Source organism: Prionailurus viverrinus, chromosome B3 (genome assembly GCF_022837055.1).
Source record: "Prionailurus viverrinus isolate Anna chromosome B3, UM_Priviv_1.0, whole genome shotgun sequence".
Classification (NCBI taxonomy): Eukaryota; Metazoa; Chordata; class Mammalia; order Carnivora; family Felidae; genus Prionailurus; species Prionailurus viverrinus.
Window position 1 is genome coordinate 132344049 of NC_062566.1, and position 17730 is coordinate 132361778.

At 41.3% G+C, this 17730-nt stretch overlaps 1 protein-coding gene across 9 annotated transcripts in view; it reads left to right on the forward strand.

The window, feature by feature from the left end:
• The window catches only part of UNC79 (unc-79 homolog, NALCN channel complex subunit), a 226044-nt gene that overhangs the window by 188178 nt on the left and 20136 nt on the right, over window positions 1–17730 (forward strand). For 6 of the 9 annotated variants that reach the window (XM_047864606.1, XM_047864607.1, XM_047864609.1 and 3 more), the window contains 6 exons: window positions 1930–2007; window positions 9158–9247; window positions 11299–11474; window positions 12433–12619; window positions 14104–14301; window positions 16112–16189. In XM_047864606.1, coding sequence (XP_047720562.1) covers window positions 1930–2007; window positions 9158–9247; window positions 11299–11474; window positions 12433–12619; window positions 14104–14301; window positions 16112–16189 — 807 coding nt within the window. Of the gene's footprint in view, window positions 1–1929; window positions 2008–9157; window positions 9248–11298; window positions 11475–12432; window positions 12620–14103; window positions 14302–16111; window positions 16190–17730 lie in introns of those variants that run through there. The other 3 variants (XM_047864600.1, XM_047864603.1, XM_047864608.1) reach the window with 2 other exon arrangements.

Here is a 17730-nt window from a genome sequence, read left to right on the forward strand (position 1 = left end):
ATATTTTACTTTTTTTTACTGACAGGTTCTGGCCAAAGTTATAGGCTTTCCTTTTTAAAAAAAAAAAAAAAAATTTCTGATGTATTTACTTTTTTAAAAAATTTTTTTTTCTTAATGTTTTTATTTATTTTTGAGACAGGGAGAGACAGAGCATGAGCAGGGGAGGGACAGAGAGAGAGGGAGACACAGAATCCGAAGCAGGCTCAGGCTCTGAGCCATCAGCACAGAGCCCGATGCGGGACTCGAACTCATGAGCTGTGAGATCATGACCTGAGCCGAAGTTGGACGCTCAACCGCCTGAGCCACCCAGGCGCCCCTACTTTTTCTTATATTAGGAATAAGTCCTAGTTAGAGAGCTGACAGAAGACGTCAGCATTCCTGAATAAAATAATGGAAAGTTGCAGGTATTCCCTGGATAGTACCTGCTGGTACTTTCTTTGCTAGATTCAGAGTTAATGGCCAAATAGATTCCTCAGCCTTCTGGAACTGTATTTGAGGCAAAGGGAAATGACTGTACATGAATGTAGAGTGGTGGTTATGTATCTGCTCCTGCAATGTGGCTTTCAGAGAAGGCTCTGCCTGTTGTTCTCTGGCCCCCAGCTCAGTTATGTGTTGAAATACCTCTCTTGCAGGACCACACTTGATGACCAGCTCTTGAACAAAGCCTTGAATGAGAAGCCTCAGGGATACTTGCCCTCAGAAGGTCTTCGGCCTAAATCTCTGCCTTGTTAGCCAAAGCCTGTTACCTATTTATTATGCTCTGATCCTGACCCCTGATTAGCCTGACAACATGCTGGTTTCTGGTCTTCATCAGGCCCCCGTGAGCTTTTCTCTAGCACCCTAACCCGTATTATTTCTCCCCAGTTTGCCAGGGAGCTAGCCTGCCTTGCTGAACTCCTCATCTTGATCTTCCTAACTTTTCTGTGCTCTTCTAGAGTGAGAGTGGAATGGGTTAGAAGGTAGGGCTGTCAGTGTGAAAGCTTTCAGAGCCACTGAACCATGCACAGCAGCAGCTTTGGACCCCAAAGTTGTTGGGACCACCGGCCAGAGGCCAGAGAGGACAAATTAACCAGGACCTACTAGCTCATAGCAAAGTCTGCAGATTTCATGTGTAACTTTGTCTTGAAACCATTAATAAATAGCTGGGTGTTGCATGAGGTGGGAAACACCTATAAAAATCCGTAACGAAGTAAATTAAATTGGAACCTGGCCAATCCGTCCTCATCCTGAGCTTGTCATAATTGGTTAATTGATTCATTTCACCAAGTTTTGCTGAACCCCTCCATGATGTCAGGCAGGAAGCTAGTCAGGCAGGTCAGATGCATGGATGGAGTCTGTGCCCTTGGAGAGCTTGTAGCAGGCTGTGAAACAGACTTCATAGGTCACTGCAGTCTAAGGTCGCAACTGTTAATAGTGGAAGTGTGTGAAGTGTCCCGTGGGGCAAGGACAGGGGTGGGGGTGGGGTCATCATCAGCACAGAGGATAGGCATGGGTGAAGTTAGAGAAGACACAGGCAGATTGCTCACAATGAGGTTGGTTATATTTCTGTTTTCATTTTAAATGTATAATGATAGAAGTCTGGAAAATCTATGAGAAGTCAGGAACTCTCGAGAAGCACTAGGGAGTAAATATAATAACTTCAGAATAAATCTGACAGTGTTGATGTCTTTCCTTTCTCCCTTGATTGAATGCACCATTTCAGTGCCACTGAGCTGTCTGGGTAAAGTGAGAATCCATGTGTTAATCTCAGTACTATGATCCTCAATTTCTGATAGGAACAAACTGTCATGATTAGCAAGTCCTATATATCCAGGGCAGATTGTCACGGGAGTAAACACTAATGAATGTAGGCCAAGTTAATAAAACTATAAATAACTTATTACTGTCCAAGTGCTCTTAAAAGTAATTATGCTTTCAATTTCTTACTAGTTTATTTGTGCAGATGCTGGAACCAAACTAGCTGAGTCAACAATCCTGAGCAAGCAGATGATTGCCTCTGTACCTGGAGTAAGTCCTGACTGAATTAATCATCTCTACATTTTGTATTTCTTCTCATTTCCCCATTTAGTAAAGAAGTATTTTTGGCCTGTGTCCTGGCTCATTTTTGATAGAACAACCACTGTAAAATTGAAAACATGTTAGCATTTTTTTAAAAGAGAGGTAGTGAAAATTTATATTAACCCCAGCCCCTGGAAACTTTTCATTCCAGGAAACATGAGTAAAAGTGAAGCAGCCAGTTAAGGGGAGGAGAGAAATTACCAGACATAAAAAAATAGATTTGATTATAGTTCAGTTATTCCAGAATCACTTTTCTTACACTGGCACTTGTTAACCAATTTGAGTTGACTACTGCCAGAAAGAAATAAGCGTTGTGATACTTTGTTTTTCTTTACATTATTTCCTCTGAAAATTAAAAAATTCCCATTAGTGAACTATTTGGCACAATAGGTTAAGATTCTCACTGAAGGGCTAAGGATGAGAAACCACAATAACATTGGTAGCAAGTTGACTGCAGTGAAACTCAGAAACTTTAGAGATATTAATTATTCATTGAAAAAAATTATTTAAATTTTTAATAGAGAAAATTTAAAAGAAAAAGGACCAGCTGTAATCCCTCTGCCAATCATAAATATTGTTTTAGAACATGTTTTTCATATATTGATCTATTCAGTATGCTAATTTGCTTATTTCCATATTTTTAGAAGTTTATTTACTTTCCAGTTTCATTGCTAGTATGTACACACACACACACACACACACACACACACACACACATTTCTACAAAGACCATCATTATGTTTATTTTGAATTCTATCCTTGGCATAAATTCCTTAGAGAGTAGGACTATCTTGATGATATGTATTCTCATATTGTTTTCTAAAAGGGTTTTATTTATTTACACTTATAAGTATACCAATTTTACCCACAGTGCTAAACATTATATTTTTAAAATGCTGTTTATTTAATTTTTTTGATGTGGAGAAATTCTATGACAGAGGAAAAATAGTAATTCAACCCAGAGATAATTTTATTGCCAATATATTAATGTATTTACTTTAACTTTTTCTGTGCATGTTTTTTTAAACATAGTTCAAACCATAGCATATAAATGTGGCTCTGGCTTCATATGTTATAAGCATTTACCCCAAAGTTTGGTGGCTGCAGAGTTATTACCTCATGCAAATGCACCATAAAATAGTGGTTAAGTGCACGGGGGTTAGACTCACACCAGAGTTTGAGGTCTGCCATTTACTAGCTGTGTGATCAGGAAAGTTATTTAACCTACGATTCTTGATTTGTATTATCTATAGAATGAGATATAATAGGGCCCAATGTCTAGTTTGAGGATTGAGTGAGATAATGCATGCAAAGCATATTAGCATAATGCCAGACATATAGTAAATGCTAAATAAACATAACCTATTAAAGAGAATATTAAGCAACATTACTTATTTTTGTATATTTTCATTAATTTCAATATTCTAATATATGAGAAACATCTTTGTGTTTAAATCTTTGTCCATATTTGAGACTATTTTTTTATAATAGATTTTGGGGAGTAGAATTACTAGACTATGCTTCTTAAATTAAAAAAAAAGTTTATTTAGAGAGAGAGTGTGCATGAGCAGGGGAGGAGCAGAGAGAGAGGGAGAGAGAGAATCCCAAGTAGGCTCCGTGCTGTCAGTGCAGAGCCCGACATGGCGCTTGATCCCACAAACTGTGAGATCATAACCTGAGCTGAAATCAAGAGTTGGATGCTTAACTGACTGAGCCACCCAAGTGCCCCTAGACTATGTGTTTTTAAAGAGCTTTTAGTAGTTAGGGTGATGAAGGATGCCATGTGATGAATTCCCAGCCACTTAACACACAGAATGCTTATTGTTTGCTCATATAAAGTTTAAAAATTAATTAAACTAATTAATTAGTTTAATAAAATTAAGTTTAATTGATTAAATTAATTAATGTTTATTTATTTTTGAAGGAGAGAGAGACAGAGTGTGAGTGGGGGAGGGGCAGAGAGAGGGAGACACAGAATCCAAAGCAGGCTCCAGGCTCTGAGCTGTCAGCACAGAGCCCGATGCATGGCTCGAACTTACAAACCTGAGATCATGCCCTGAGCAGAAATCCAATGCTTAATCAACTGAGCCACCCAGGCGCCCTGCTCATATAAAGTTTGAATGGGTATCCTGATTAGCAGAAGGAGGAGGACTTTCAAATGAAAGTTTACGTGCAGCTCTCTGCAATCAGCTGGTGGCTGGGGAAAGAGAAGGGAATATGGTACATTGGAAGGTTCTCATGGGCCAGGTCTGAATGATGCCTATTACTTCTACTCCCATCCTATTGTCTAGAACTGTCATATGGGCACACCCAACTGCAAGCAATGATGGGAAATCTGGTTTAGGCACATGCTAGGGAGGAAGAGAAATGGTACTGTGAGCACTTAGCCAGTCTCTGCTGCACACTCACTAGTTTCCTGGTTGTTTAATTCTTTAAAACTCAGCATTTGCCACCTCTGTGCTGGCTTAAAAAATAATATCCCTAATAAATAAAAGTTTTATTGAAATCAACAAGTAAAAGACAAACATTCCAATAGCAATGAAAAAACAAAAACAGTTATAGGGGCGCCTGAGTGGCTCAGTCGGTTGAGTGACTGACTCTTGATTTCGCCTCAGGTCATGATCTTACAGTTTGTGAGACTGAGCCCCGTATGGGGCTCTGCATTGACAGCGGAAAGCCTACTTGGGATTCTCTCTCTCTCTCTCTCTCTCTCTCTCTCTCTCTCTCTCCTCTCCCCTGCTTGTGTGTGTACACTATTTCTCTCTCAAAAACAAAAAAATAAAACATTAAAAAAAAGTTAATAAGATCCATTTATGGAACCTTTCCAGTGACCAATAAGCCATTCAAAATATACTTCTTACTCTCACTAGTAATCAGTGAAGTGTAAATTGATATAAAGTATTAAAATATTTTAAAATATAAAACTAAAATCATCTAGCAACTCAATAGGTTTTTCTTAATGATTAAATTTATTGATGATGTGAAACAAGCATTCTTATGAACTGCTGGTGGTAGTGAAAATTGGTGCAACTTTGCTGAAAAATAGTTTGACAATTTACTTCTGGTAATATATTTGAGAAAATAATTTAATACACACATAAAGAGTATATCTATTAAAGTATATTTATTAAAGCAGCATTTAAAATAGTAAAAATATGGAAGCAAAATTAAGATCTAACATTAGCATATTGTTTTTTAAAAAATTGTTTAAATTTGGGTATGACCGACACACAAGGATACATTAGTTCCTGGTGTACAAGGTAATGATTCCACAAGTTTTTATGTTACGCCGTGCTCTCCCCTAGGCTAGGTCACCATAGGACACTATTACAGTATCATTGACTATATCCCTTATGCTGTGCCTTTTATTTCTGTGACTTCTTCATTTCGTAACTGGAAAACTGTGTCTCCCACTCCTCTTCACTCATTTTGCCCACCCTCACCCCTCTGCTCTGGCTACCATCAGTTTGTTCTCTGTGTTTATAGGTCTGATTCTGCTTTTTATTTGTTTGTTTATACTTCCTTATTATTTTACAGTCCATGTATGAGTGAAATCGTTTGGTATTTGTCTTACTCAGTCTGCCTTATTTCACTTAGCATAATACCTCTAGGTCCATCCATGTCTCAAATGGCACAATCTCCTCCTTTTTATGGCTGCATAATATTCCATTCCATATCTTCCTTCTCCATTTATCTATGGGTGGACATTTAAGTTTCCTTCATATTTTGGCTATTATAAATAATGCTGCAGTAAACATAGGGGTGCATGTCTTTTTGAATTAGTGTTTTTGTTTTCTTTGGGTAAATACCCAGTAGTAGACGTTTTGGATCCTACAGTGTTTGTATTTTCAGTTTTTTGAGGAACCTCCACACTGTTTTCTACAGTGACCATACCAGCTTACATTCCCACCAACACTATACAAGGGTTCCTTTTTCCCCACATCTTCACCAATGCTTGTTATTTCTTGCCTTTTTAATTTTAGCCATTCTGGCAGGTGTGAGGTGATATCTCATTGTGGTTTTGATTTGTATTTCCTTGACAATGAGTGATATTAAGCATCTTTTCATGTGTCTGTTGGCCATCTGGGTATCTTTTTTGGAAGCCTGTCTATTCATGTCTTCTGCCCATTGTTAAATCAGATTGTGGTTTTTTGGGGGTTTTTTTGGTGTTGACCAGCATTAGTGTATTGTTTAAATAAAGTAAGGTACAAACAGAAGACCATGGGGGAGGAGAAGGGAAAAAAAATGGTTAGAGAGGGAGGGAGCCAGAACATAAGAGACTCCTAAAAACTGAGAACAAACTGAGGGTTTATGGGGGGTGGGAGGGAGGGGTCAGTGGGTGATGGGTATTGAGGAGGGGACCTATTGGGATGAGCACTGGGTGTTGTATGGAAACCAATTTGACAATAAATTTCGTAATAAAAAAAAAGGTAAGATACATCTATAAAAAAACTATTATGTGGCTACCACATCAAGTTTTAAAAGAATAAATAACTGGAAAATGTTTATGATGGATTTAATTTAAAAGCAGATTACAAAAAAATGATCTCAGGCTTATAAAAATTATATGTATATGTGTATGTTATATGTGTTCAAAACACGTTGGAAGGAAATACCGGTGGTAGTGGTTTCACTGATGGAGGACAAGAATTAGGACTATGTGATTTTTGTTAATTTCTGTTTTTCCAAGTTTTCCACAGTGAGCATATGTTCCTTACAATCTAAGAAACATAACTTTAAAATCAGACATAAGTTTCAAGGAAGAATTGGATATGATTCACTTGCGTTCATGTTTTTGAGTTTAGAGTACTTTTTCAACACCTTATCATCAGTTTCCCATTGAAATAAATATAGACCTTTGAAAACAAGTGGAGCTTGACTTTCTTTTTTTAAAACAACGCATCAAGGCTATGCTTATGTTTTGCAAAGTAGAAAAAAAAAGGGGGGGATTAGAAATTACATGCTTTGTTTTATAAGTGTAGAGGCTCCCTAAGATGATCCTGTATTTTAAGGCTTTTATTAGATGCAGATCCTGTCTCTAGAGCAAAAGTAACTGCATATTAGTAAACTCTTTGCTCTCATTCTTTGAAATTCAAAGTGAAAAGACAAATATTGAATAATGCTCCTAGTAATTATTTTCTTTGACATTTGCCTAGCTGAAATGATATAAAATATTGCCTATGAGAGAAACAAATCCCTTTCAAGAAATTAAAGAACAGAGTATATGCTCCTGTTTGCATGACATGTGAAAGGTCAGAGAAAATGGAATAAATCGGAGGGAAATCCTTTCTTGCACCAAAGGATTAATATTCCAAAAGCAAGAGCACAATAACCTTTTATAATTCCTTCACTTGATTTAAATTAAAAGAAGAAAACCTTAGAACATATGAAATGCTTGGAAAACACTCTGACAGAACCGCCAATGACCTTATTTTACTGTTTGTGATCCTGTCAGAGGAACTGACAGGCGTAACATTGTAGAAGAGATGGGAGGTGATACAGTTCAGGGCTGTGCAGATTTACATGAATATGGGAAAATGAGAGCCACTGGGTGAGCTAGTTAAGTATATAATGTTCCAGATTTTCCAAAAGAAAGCTAAGAAAGGCCTTAGCGTAGTATTCAGATGGCTTCAAAGACGGGCTGCTTTTCATCCACATTACACCCGGCCTGATGTGTGGGTTTTCTCATACAGCTTTGATGTAGCAGCCCGCCTGTTCGGTTTCCTTGTCTTTGCTTATAATCCTAAATTCACTGCATTGCCCTGGGCAGGTTTATGTCATTTAATAACCAGAGACACAAGTATGCTTTCTTTGCCTTTAAAATTTCCCAAACATGCTACCAGTGCGTGTGGGGAAGCTGATCATTTCATTTCATTTTTTTTCTCGCTTTATCCCTAGCAAGAACGCAGCAATCACGTTTATCTATTTAATAGTACGCCTGCTGTGTGTAAGGAGTTAGATTGTAAGTGACTTGAAAATAAGAATTTTTGACCCTTTCAGCAAATGTGATGTTTGTTTATATACTTTTCTTTTTTGATGGAAAAAGATTCGAGATTCTGGTGTTAGAATTAGGTGGCACGCATTTTATGTGTATCTAAGACTCCCCAGAGTGATAAGGGTTACTGTAGTTTTAGGGTGATTCATGTCATAAAGACTCTGATGCATAATGGCTCTACATAAGATAATTTTTGTATACAGACTGGTTTAAATTTTTTTTAATGTTAATTTATGAGAGGGAGAGAGAGAGAGAGAGAGAGAGAGAGAGAGAGAGAGAGAGGAGGGGCAGAAAGAGGGGGAGACACAATCCAAAGCAGGCTCCATCCAGGCTCTGAGCTGTCACCACAGAGCTCAAACCCACGAACTGTGAGATCATGACCTGAGCCGAAGTCAGACATTTAACTGACTGGGCCACCTTGGTGCCCCCAGACCAGTTTAAAAACAAGCAGACAGGAGTGGCTCAGTCAGTTGAGTGTCCTACTCTTGGTTTCGGCTCAGGTCATGAACTCAGTTTGTGAGTTTGAGCCCCGTGTTGGGCGGCACGCTGATGGTGCAGAGCCTGCTTGGGATTCTCTCTCTCTCTGTCCCTCCCCTGCTTGTGCTCTCCTTCTTTCTCTCTCAAAATAAAAACAAAACAAAAACAGATGGGCCTTGAGGAGGGCACTTGTTGGGATGAGCACTGGGTGTTGTATGTAGCAATGAATCACGGGAATCTACCCCTGAAACCAAGAGCACGTGGTATACACTGTATGTTAGCCAATTTGACAATAAATTATATTAAAAGCAAACAAAAACAAACAAAAACAAAAACAAGCAAACAAAAATCAGTTAGATCACCCAGTGGGGAAAAAAGCATGTTAACCCAGTCTACCCTAGGCCGCCCGTTTCTTACCTCTTCACCACAAACCTTTTATCAATTTTTGTCCAAACTGCGGGCAGACAGTTACAGACGGTGGAGAGTAACGGAGTGAGTCAGAACTCCAGAATGTGAAACAACTCGTTAGTAAACAGCGTGAAGTCACAACAAGACAGTGACCGCAGTCAGGGCCAAAGTGAAGGCGGTGGCTCGGAGGGCCCACCCAGCGGTGTCCTTGTGTTTCAGTGTGGGACAGCCGCGATGGAGTGTGTGAGGCAGTACATCAACGAAGTGCTGGACTTCATGGCGGACATGCACACTCTCACCAAACTGAAGGTAAGAGGGCTTACCTACACTGCTCACTTCTCAGGTGAGCAAGACAGAGGCAGTTTTAGGGACTTACGCAGACCAGGTGGGACTTATTGTTACCTGGGGTGGCAGCTGTGGTGCTCTCTAACAGTCCCTGTCTTGGGAGCCTGGAGAACTGAGTTCAGCCTGCGCAAGAGGGAAAAGAGAAAGGAAAGGCTGTTTGCATGGCAGGAGTTCTGTGCATGGCTCTACTTTGGCCATTCATTCAGTTCTCCCTCTGCCCCCTGTTAAAGCGTCTCCATTCTACAGATGTAGAAACTGAGGCCTGGGTTAGTGCTGTGATTCGTGCTCAAGGTGGCGCTACCGATAAGCAGTGGAGTCAGGGTTGGCCTAAGACTGTAGCGGCACCAGATCACTCTCTTTTCACTATGCCATGTGGTGTCATTTAACTACCTTTGAGCCTCAGTTCCCTCATTTGTGACACAAGCCTAATATCTACCTTTACTGACTGTTAGGAGGTTTGATGTGGCACAGTGCGTGCAAAGAGACTTTTGTAAACTGGAACACATTATGCAAACATAAGCCTTTCATGGTTATCTGCATCAAAGCTCTCTTCTTCAAGAAAATGATTAAAGACAAGGGGTGGGACAAACTCTGATTTGCATGTGGACAAGATCCCAGCAAAGTTGTCGAGCTTATTGACTGAGTGCCTCACAGGGTGGGATGAATCACTGATGTAAGTCAACTTCCTTGCCGTGAGTCGACTAGGGAGCTAAAAGAGTGATAGTCTTGAGAGATTTGGGGAAGGCCCTGGACAGAGGGCAGAAGGGAATCCAAACATGGTCCAAGGAACAGCCAGACGGCAACCTGGCACTAAATGATCCTTTTGGTTAAACAGGATCTAGTCGTCCCAGAAGCTCATCAGCTACAAATGAGGTTCCTCCATCGCCCAACTCAGTTTCTAGACTCTGCTCCAATGATCCGTGTGCTTCTTGGGATAGGGATGGATTTGCAAATGCTAGGTGGAAAGTAGAATCGGAATTTAAACTGGTGACTTCTCACAGTATCTGAACCCACTCATTCCTAAGTAAGCCCCCCTGGTACTTGACCGCGTGCTGGTTACTGAGTCCCGAATCTGGTGGCCCACACTCAGATGGCTTTGGCATCAAGTGTCAAGAAGAGGAGATCTCGTTACCTAAGCACTTGAGCTAGCTTTATAACCACTTTCAAAATACAGAGAAAAACAGTAAGAAGGATCCATGATGATCAAAAGGTTGGGGACTAGAGATATAATCCAACCCTCCAATTTAGGAGACAGATTAGAAAGGCCAAGTGGCAAGTGGCCTAAACTGGGGCCGAAGCCTAGGTCTCAGTTTCCATTTCAGTGCTCTTTCCACTAAGCCACACCAAGAGAAGGAACTTTTCTACATTAATTCAACAGATATGTACCAAGCACCCATAATGTGCCTGGTGTTGTTCTAGGCATGTAGGGATGCAACAATGAGCAAAAGGACACAGTAGCCATGCTCATTTAATTTATAGTCTGGTAGTGAGGTGCCGATTTTAATGAAAATCTCATATAACGTAGCGTAAAATTGTGACTTTCATAATTGCTCTGAAGAAGGGGTACACAGTGGTATAGGAGCTTCTAGTAGGATGATATGGCCTAGCCAGGGAGGTCAGGGAAGACTTCCTGGAGGACGTGACACTTGAGCTAAAACGTGCACAATGAATAGCAGTCAGTTAAGTGAAGAGAGGCAGGAACAGTGTTTCGGGCAGAGAGACCAGCACAAGCAAAGGCTGGTAATGGGAGGGAGCCAGGGTAGAGGGGATGAAGGGGTAGGATGCAGAGGTCTGCAGTCACTAGATCATTCCAGGCTTTTTAGGCCATGCTAAGGAATTTCCCCTCTCCCCCTTTATCCTAAGAAAAATGGGAAACCATTGAAGAAGTTTAAATGGGTTGTATACTTGGGAGTGGTGATAGAAGGTGAGGGAATGACAACCTGATCTTTTTAAAGAGCAACCAGGAGTTTTCCAGGTACTCTGCCAAAGCCATGAAATACCATTTGTTTTTGCAGAGCCACATGAAGACATGTTCCCAGCCTCTGCATGAAGATACTTTTGGTGGACACCTCAAAGTTGGGCTGGCTCAGATTACAGCCATGGAAATCTCACGGGGCAACCACAGAGATAACAAGGCTGTGATTCGCTACCTGCCTTGGCTCTATCATCCCCCTTCTGCAATGCAACAAGGGTAAGGCCCTTATTATTTTAGCAGTGGGGGTCGGTGAGTCAGGGAACCACCCCGGGTTTTCTGGGACTCAGAGCAAATGAATGCCTTGAAGATTTATGGGAGTGCAGTGTGATGGTGGGGAAGGTAGGAGGTGAGCCGCATCTCCATGCCTGCTGACCTAGCAGCACTTTTGAACACGAGCACTTCCATGCTATGCTGACAGTAACAGGAACTTGCCCTCCTACGAAAACCTCAGCCATATCCTGATGGATGACGAAAACCTGGAGCTTCGAAGTGCGATTTTAACTCTCAATTTCAACTAGTTAAATAAATCAATAGGTATTTATTGAGCACTTACATAGCTTCTGCCTTCAAGGAGCATGTTAGATTGTGGCTTGAACAAAATCCATAGCAAAGATGAAATAGAGCGCAAGGAGGCGGAGAAAGGAGAGGGGCCCAGGGGCTGGTTTCTGTGAGCACTCCATCTTGCACGGTCGGCTCCCTGGCTAGAGGAAAGGCTTGGAGCTGGGGCGAGGCGGGCAGGAGGGCAGGAGAGCAGCAGGAGACAATGACTGCAGGGCAGGAAAATGGGTGGCGTGTGTTACGTCTCCGCCTCTATTCCTTCCCGTCTAGTGGGGATGTGAGACCTTCTAAGAAGAAAGGAAAGAGTTTAGAAAAAGCAGCCAGTCAGAAGGGCAGCAAGGATGGTGGAAGAATGATTTTTAATCCCGTGTTGTCACCAGAAGCTGCTCGTTGCTCAAGCAGCTATGGTCCGGGATTAGAGAGGGCGAGCAGAAAAACAGATACAGATACAGATACAGAAAAACAGATACATTTTGTTGGCACTGTCACCTGGGTGTTTTATTGTAGGTAATCGCCTATAAAACCACATTTTTAATGCCATCAATAAGCCGTTGGTGAGCGCCCAACAAAACGGAAACCATAAAAATCGCCGTTAACACTTCCTTCTACTTGATAGGCCGAAAGAATTCATCGAGTGTATCTCCCGCATCCGTCTGCTGTCCTGGCTGCTCCTGGGCTCCCTCACCCATAACGCGGTGTGTCCAAATGCCTCCTCTCCGTGCCTGCCCATACCTCTGGATGCCGGCTCTCATATTGCAGACCATCTCATTGTCATCCTGATTGGATTTCCAGAGCAATCAAAGGTAAGCGATTTCTGCAACCTTAAGACCATAGGCATCGAAATTGCTAATGGAAACCGTTATCAGCCTATTATGTTTCTTCTGAGAAGAAAATGCATCTTATCACTTGCCCTCCTGTGGATGTTAGGAAAGCGACTTTGTGCTAATGCCTTATTTAAAGTTGTTTAAATTCCCCGCACTATCTTTTCTTCCCCCTTAAATTGTCTTTGTTTACTTTTATAAAGATAAATTATGGAGGCAGGCAAGAGTTAGCTTCCTAGGCATTTCTGTCTCAAAATAATGAAGAGAAATAAAAGGCTAGAAATATAATAAAAATCCCATGATCAGTTTTTGGAACCGAATATGAATTGGAGGAAAATTTATGCTCTGATTTTTCATGTACTGTCTTTTCAACTCACATCTCTAGAGATAGATCTATAAAGATACAAAATGAAAATAGGAAGGCCAGTTGGGAACTCACTAAAGCACACGCTGGAATCAACGACACAGAGGAACTTAGTAAATTGTAGAGACAGATGATGTGCTTAAGGGAATAAAGTAAACCCAAGGCAGGCATCAGTCATGAGCCAGTGTAAGCAAACCAGACACACTGGTACTAATCAGCTAAGAGAAGCCAAGGGCCCTTCACAAGCTTAGGCAAGTTCCGGGAAGTCAGGGTGGGTTTGGGAGCAGCTGGGATGTGGGCCAGGGAAAGCTGACTCTGTGATAAAGTAGAGCACCGTCCAAACAGCCTGAATGATATTTGCAAAAGGGGCCAGGCAGTCAGCTCCTAGTATTTCAAGCCAGAGCTGTGTTTGATTCCTAACGATGGTACTTGGTCATTTGTACAAGGTACCTTGTCCAGGTACCTTGACCTTGTGACCTCTCTGAGCTCCAGCTTTTCATCTGTAAAAGAGATGAAGGGATGGTTTGAGAATTATGGAAGCGGTCTTTGGAAAGTCTTTAGCACGGTGTCTGGGACATTGTAGGTGCATGCTCAGTCCGTGCTCACCACTAGTGCTTGCTGCTGCCATTTCTACTACTGGTAATAGTATAATTAGTAACACATTGCTGGGCAATGTGTTCAGACATGCCACCTGATTGCTCCTAATGCCAGCTCTTTGAGGAGGGTACTATCATCCCCATGTTACAGGCGAGGAAACACCTCAAGATGGTAGAGTGATTATTCTCCCTGATCTAGTTTAGGGATGAGAACGTCATTGTCATTAACAGGCAAGGCGGTGGGTAGCGTTCTGCAAGCTAAGGTGCCTTCTCTTTGGAAAGATGCTTTGTTCTCTCAGCACACTCCCACTGACAGAGCGAAAAGCAGATTGTCTTAAGGTGGTGAATCACGAATCCGTAACTCATAGAGAACTCCTTCAGCCTCCGATCTCTGGAAGTAGATGTGCTTTGGCCGTGCTCCTCAGAAGGCCGAGACCGTGTGGGATGGGCCCTGTGGAGCACCGTAGCCCACTGAAATGTAACGGCTCCTGTCTCCTCCTTTTCAGACCTCCGTGCTGCACATGTGTTCTCTCTTCCACGCATTTATCTTTGCTCAGCTCTGGACCGTATATTGCGAACAAAGTGCCGTAGCTACAAATGTCCAAAGTCAGAATGAATTCAGCTTCACGGCGATCCTGACCGCACTGGAGTTTTGGAGCAGGGTGACACCCAGCATCCTTCAGCTGATGGCTCACAACAAAGTGGTGAGTCCACGAATAAATTTCCCATCGTGGATAAAAGGTGTAACCTACACCCAGCCCTCACATTGTCTGTTCTTTAAGGGTCTCAATTGTAATATTATATCAGTGGGTTTTTACATTTTAGGCTGGATGTTCTGCTTGTATAATAAGTTTGATGAGAAACAGAGCAAGCAAATAAATTTAGTAGAAACTTTTGTTTGCTCTGCTTAGTGCCAAAAATTTATTTTATATGAAATCTACCTTTAAGGGTTGTTTTGTGCTATAAAGTCAAAAGGAGATTCATATTATTTTTGGATTCCAAGGCAATTTGGAAAAACCCTAGCCAGTTGGGTCATCCTCTGGTGGTATTTAAGAGCAGACCAACCACACATGTTCATTCTACCCAGGGCTCAAACCCTGAAAAGGGCCTCACCCTTCTGAGTTGCCCTAGGAGGACCTGAGCTCCCCCAGTCTTCAAATCCAGTTCAGTTTTAGCTCAGATGGCTCACCAAGAGAGGGGCTGCTCTAACCCTCACTGGAAAATATCTGAGGTATTGTTAGCATGAGCCCACTTCATCGAACAAGCTTGGATTAGTCCTGTGAAGTCAGGCTCGGAGGGTGTATGGAAGGAATTTATAAGGAAGTCCTTTGCTACTTTGAAGGAGGATCCTCAGTGGAGAAAGCAATAGTTAGTATCTTGGTTATGGGGGGCTTTATCAGGCTAATTCTCCTCTGTGAGGGGCAGGGGATCTGGAAGAACATCATAACGATGATCCCAGTGTGCCCAGAAACCCAACAATGCACCGTCCACAAAAGGCATAACGGAAATGACTTTTGATTGATTGATACTACTCTAAGAAACAGTTTCTTTCAGCTCTAATTGGAAAGGGGATTATATATTTCCTTTAGTGAAGCACTTTCTTTTCTTTAGAGAAACAGATGTTATGAGGCAATTCTGTATGGAGAGAGGTATTTTAGTTCAATTTAGAGGAAATTTATGTGGCAATTTTAGGGTGCACAAACAGTTCTGAGAAACATTTATTGGATCATAGAGTCTGAGACTGAAGAAGAACTTGGAGATCAAGCATTCTGTTACTTTACAGGCAATGAAACTGGAACCTTAAATAGAGATTCGGTTTCCTTCTGTTGTTACCAGTTTTTTGACACCATTAATATCTCTGCTCCAAATCTCTTTGACGTATAAATGTTAGAAATGAATGTTACAAATGAGTTTTGTACAAATAATGCTACTAACAGATTTGAGTTAACTTTTTTCTGAAAAATGTGTTAAACTATGTATGCTAATCTGGTAAAATTCCCTTGTAGTGTTTAAAATCCAGCCTTAGGAATTTCTGATCAGGGACTTTTGAACTGTCATCAGCGTGGCTACCTTGTTCCCTAGAGAACAAAGCCACAAAGACGGGTGTGTAATAAATTAAACAGCTGCTCCAGGTGAAGAAACTGTGGAAAAAGGGTCAAGATGAAGAAAAGGACATAAGCCCAAGTTCTGTAGTTGGAAGGAGGGAAGCAGAAGGCATTTATCCTCTGGTATGAATCACAATTCAGTGCAGATTAGCAAGATCAATACCCCGTTGCATTGGCAGCCCCGAGTTAGATAAGGAAGGCATGCCAAATGAGAAACCTCTGGAGCTTTTTAAAGTCACTTTCTAGTTGAAGTTTTAGAGGTGAATAAGCTCTACTGCTTGTGGTCCCCTCTGGTCATCGTGCCAAAAGGCTCGCGGGCACATGGCATGGATCCTCTGCGGCTGCAGACTAGCTTTCAAGGTTTCTGCACTACTGGGAGTGGAACTGATTTTCATGTTTGTTGTTTCAGATGGTGGAAATGGTGTGCCTCCACGTGATTAGTTTAATGGAGGCATTGCAAGAGTGCAATTCAACAATTTTTGTCAAGGTAGGAAAATCTTATGATTTTTATGAGACTGATTCTTGCTGCTGAAAACAAATGTGGATTTACTTTGAATGTGACTTTGAAGAGGAAAAGAAACTGATTTAGTTTTGACAGAGTTGGGGGCTGGAGGACTCAGGCTCATGGGACAACCCTTCACCAAATGGTTATCATGTTATTTTTGCTCTTGTTCTACCACTGGAACCAATTCTACCTGGGTTAAATATGTTGGCCCAATATTGCCTGTGAACACAAGTCATTAAAATATTACCGGGGAACGTCGATCTGAAAATGACCTTATGGTCATAGAAATTGGTTGGTGATGCCCCAGCTTACAAGGTAGCCAGAAAACCAAGGCAAATGGTCTTTAATTGTTTGACTTGGTAGCTATCACTTTTCTCTCAGATAAATTAAGTTCCTTTCTAATATTACTATTTTAAATCACTCTTTAGTCTATGGGTGTAATTTAAGTATGTGTTATCTGTCCAAGGACCTCAGAAGCATACTAGTGTGATAAACAATGAGAGTGAAGGAGAACTGGGTTTCTCACTCCCTGCCTTTTTATTTGTCCTTCCTCTACCTGCAGCATTCCCTGTTTACCTGTCATGTCTGGATTCCAGTGTCTCAGCCATCGCCCCCACCCCCACCACACAAAGTGGGTCAGTTTGGGACCTTATAACTTGCAATTTCACTCCTTGGTTGTCTCTATTCTTCAATTATGGTCACTTGTCAAGTTAACTCACACAGTGCTGGAGAAAAGCAACCCATTTTCAGGGAAAACTTGACTGTTGTCCAAACACTGCAAGGTAGCTGGTTCGAATGGAGTAGAGAGAGCTTCTCTAGTTTGATAGTCAACAGCAAAAGTCAACACCATGAGAGAAACGATCTGACTGACACTCAGATGATCATACCTGATTTTCTTTTTTACAGCTTCTTTGAAGTATAATTTATATATAGTAAACTCTACATATTTAAAATGTACAATTTGGTAAGTCTTCACATAGATGATATCTGTGAAAACATCACCATAATCAGGTTAATGAACATGTCCCTCACACCCCTAAAGGTTTCCCGTATTCTTTCTAGTTGCTCTTTTCCACCACTCCTGTATCCTACATCCCTGTCCCCAGGCAGCTACTGGTCTGTTTTCTTTCTTTCTTTTTTTTTTTTTTATCTTTATTTATTTTTGAGAGAGAGAGACAGTGTGTGAGCAGGGGAAGAGCAGAGAGAGAGGGAGACACAGAATCTGAAGCAGGCTCCAGGCTCTGAGCTCTCAGCACAGAGCCTGATGTGGGGCTCAAACTCACGAACTGTGAGATCATGACCTGAGCCGAAGTTGGACACCCAACCGACTGAGCCACCCAGGCGCCCCAACTACTGGTCTGTTTTCCCTCACCATAGGCTACTTATCATTTTCTAGAATTTTATATAAATGGATTTATACAATACTTAAGACTTTTTTCCTGCCTTCTTTCATTCAGAGTAACATTGAGATTAATCCATTTTGTTGCATGTATCAGTAGATCATTTCTTTTTCTTTCTGAGTA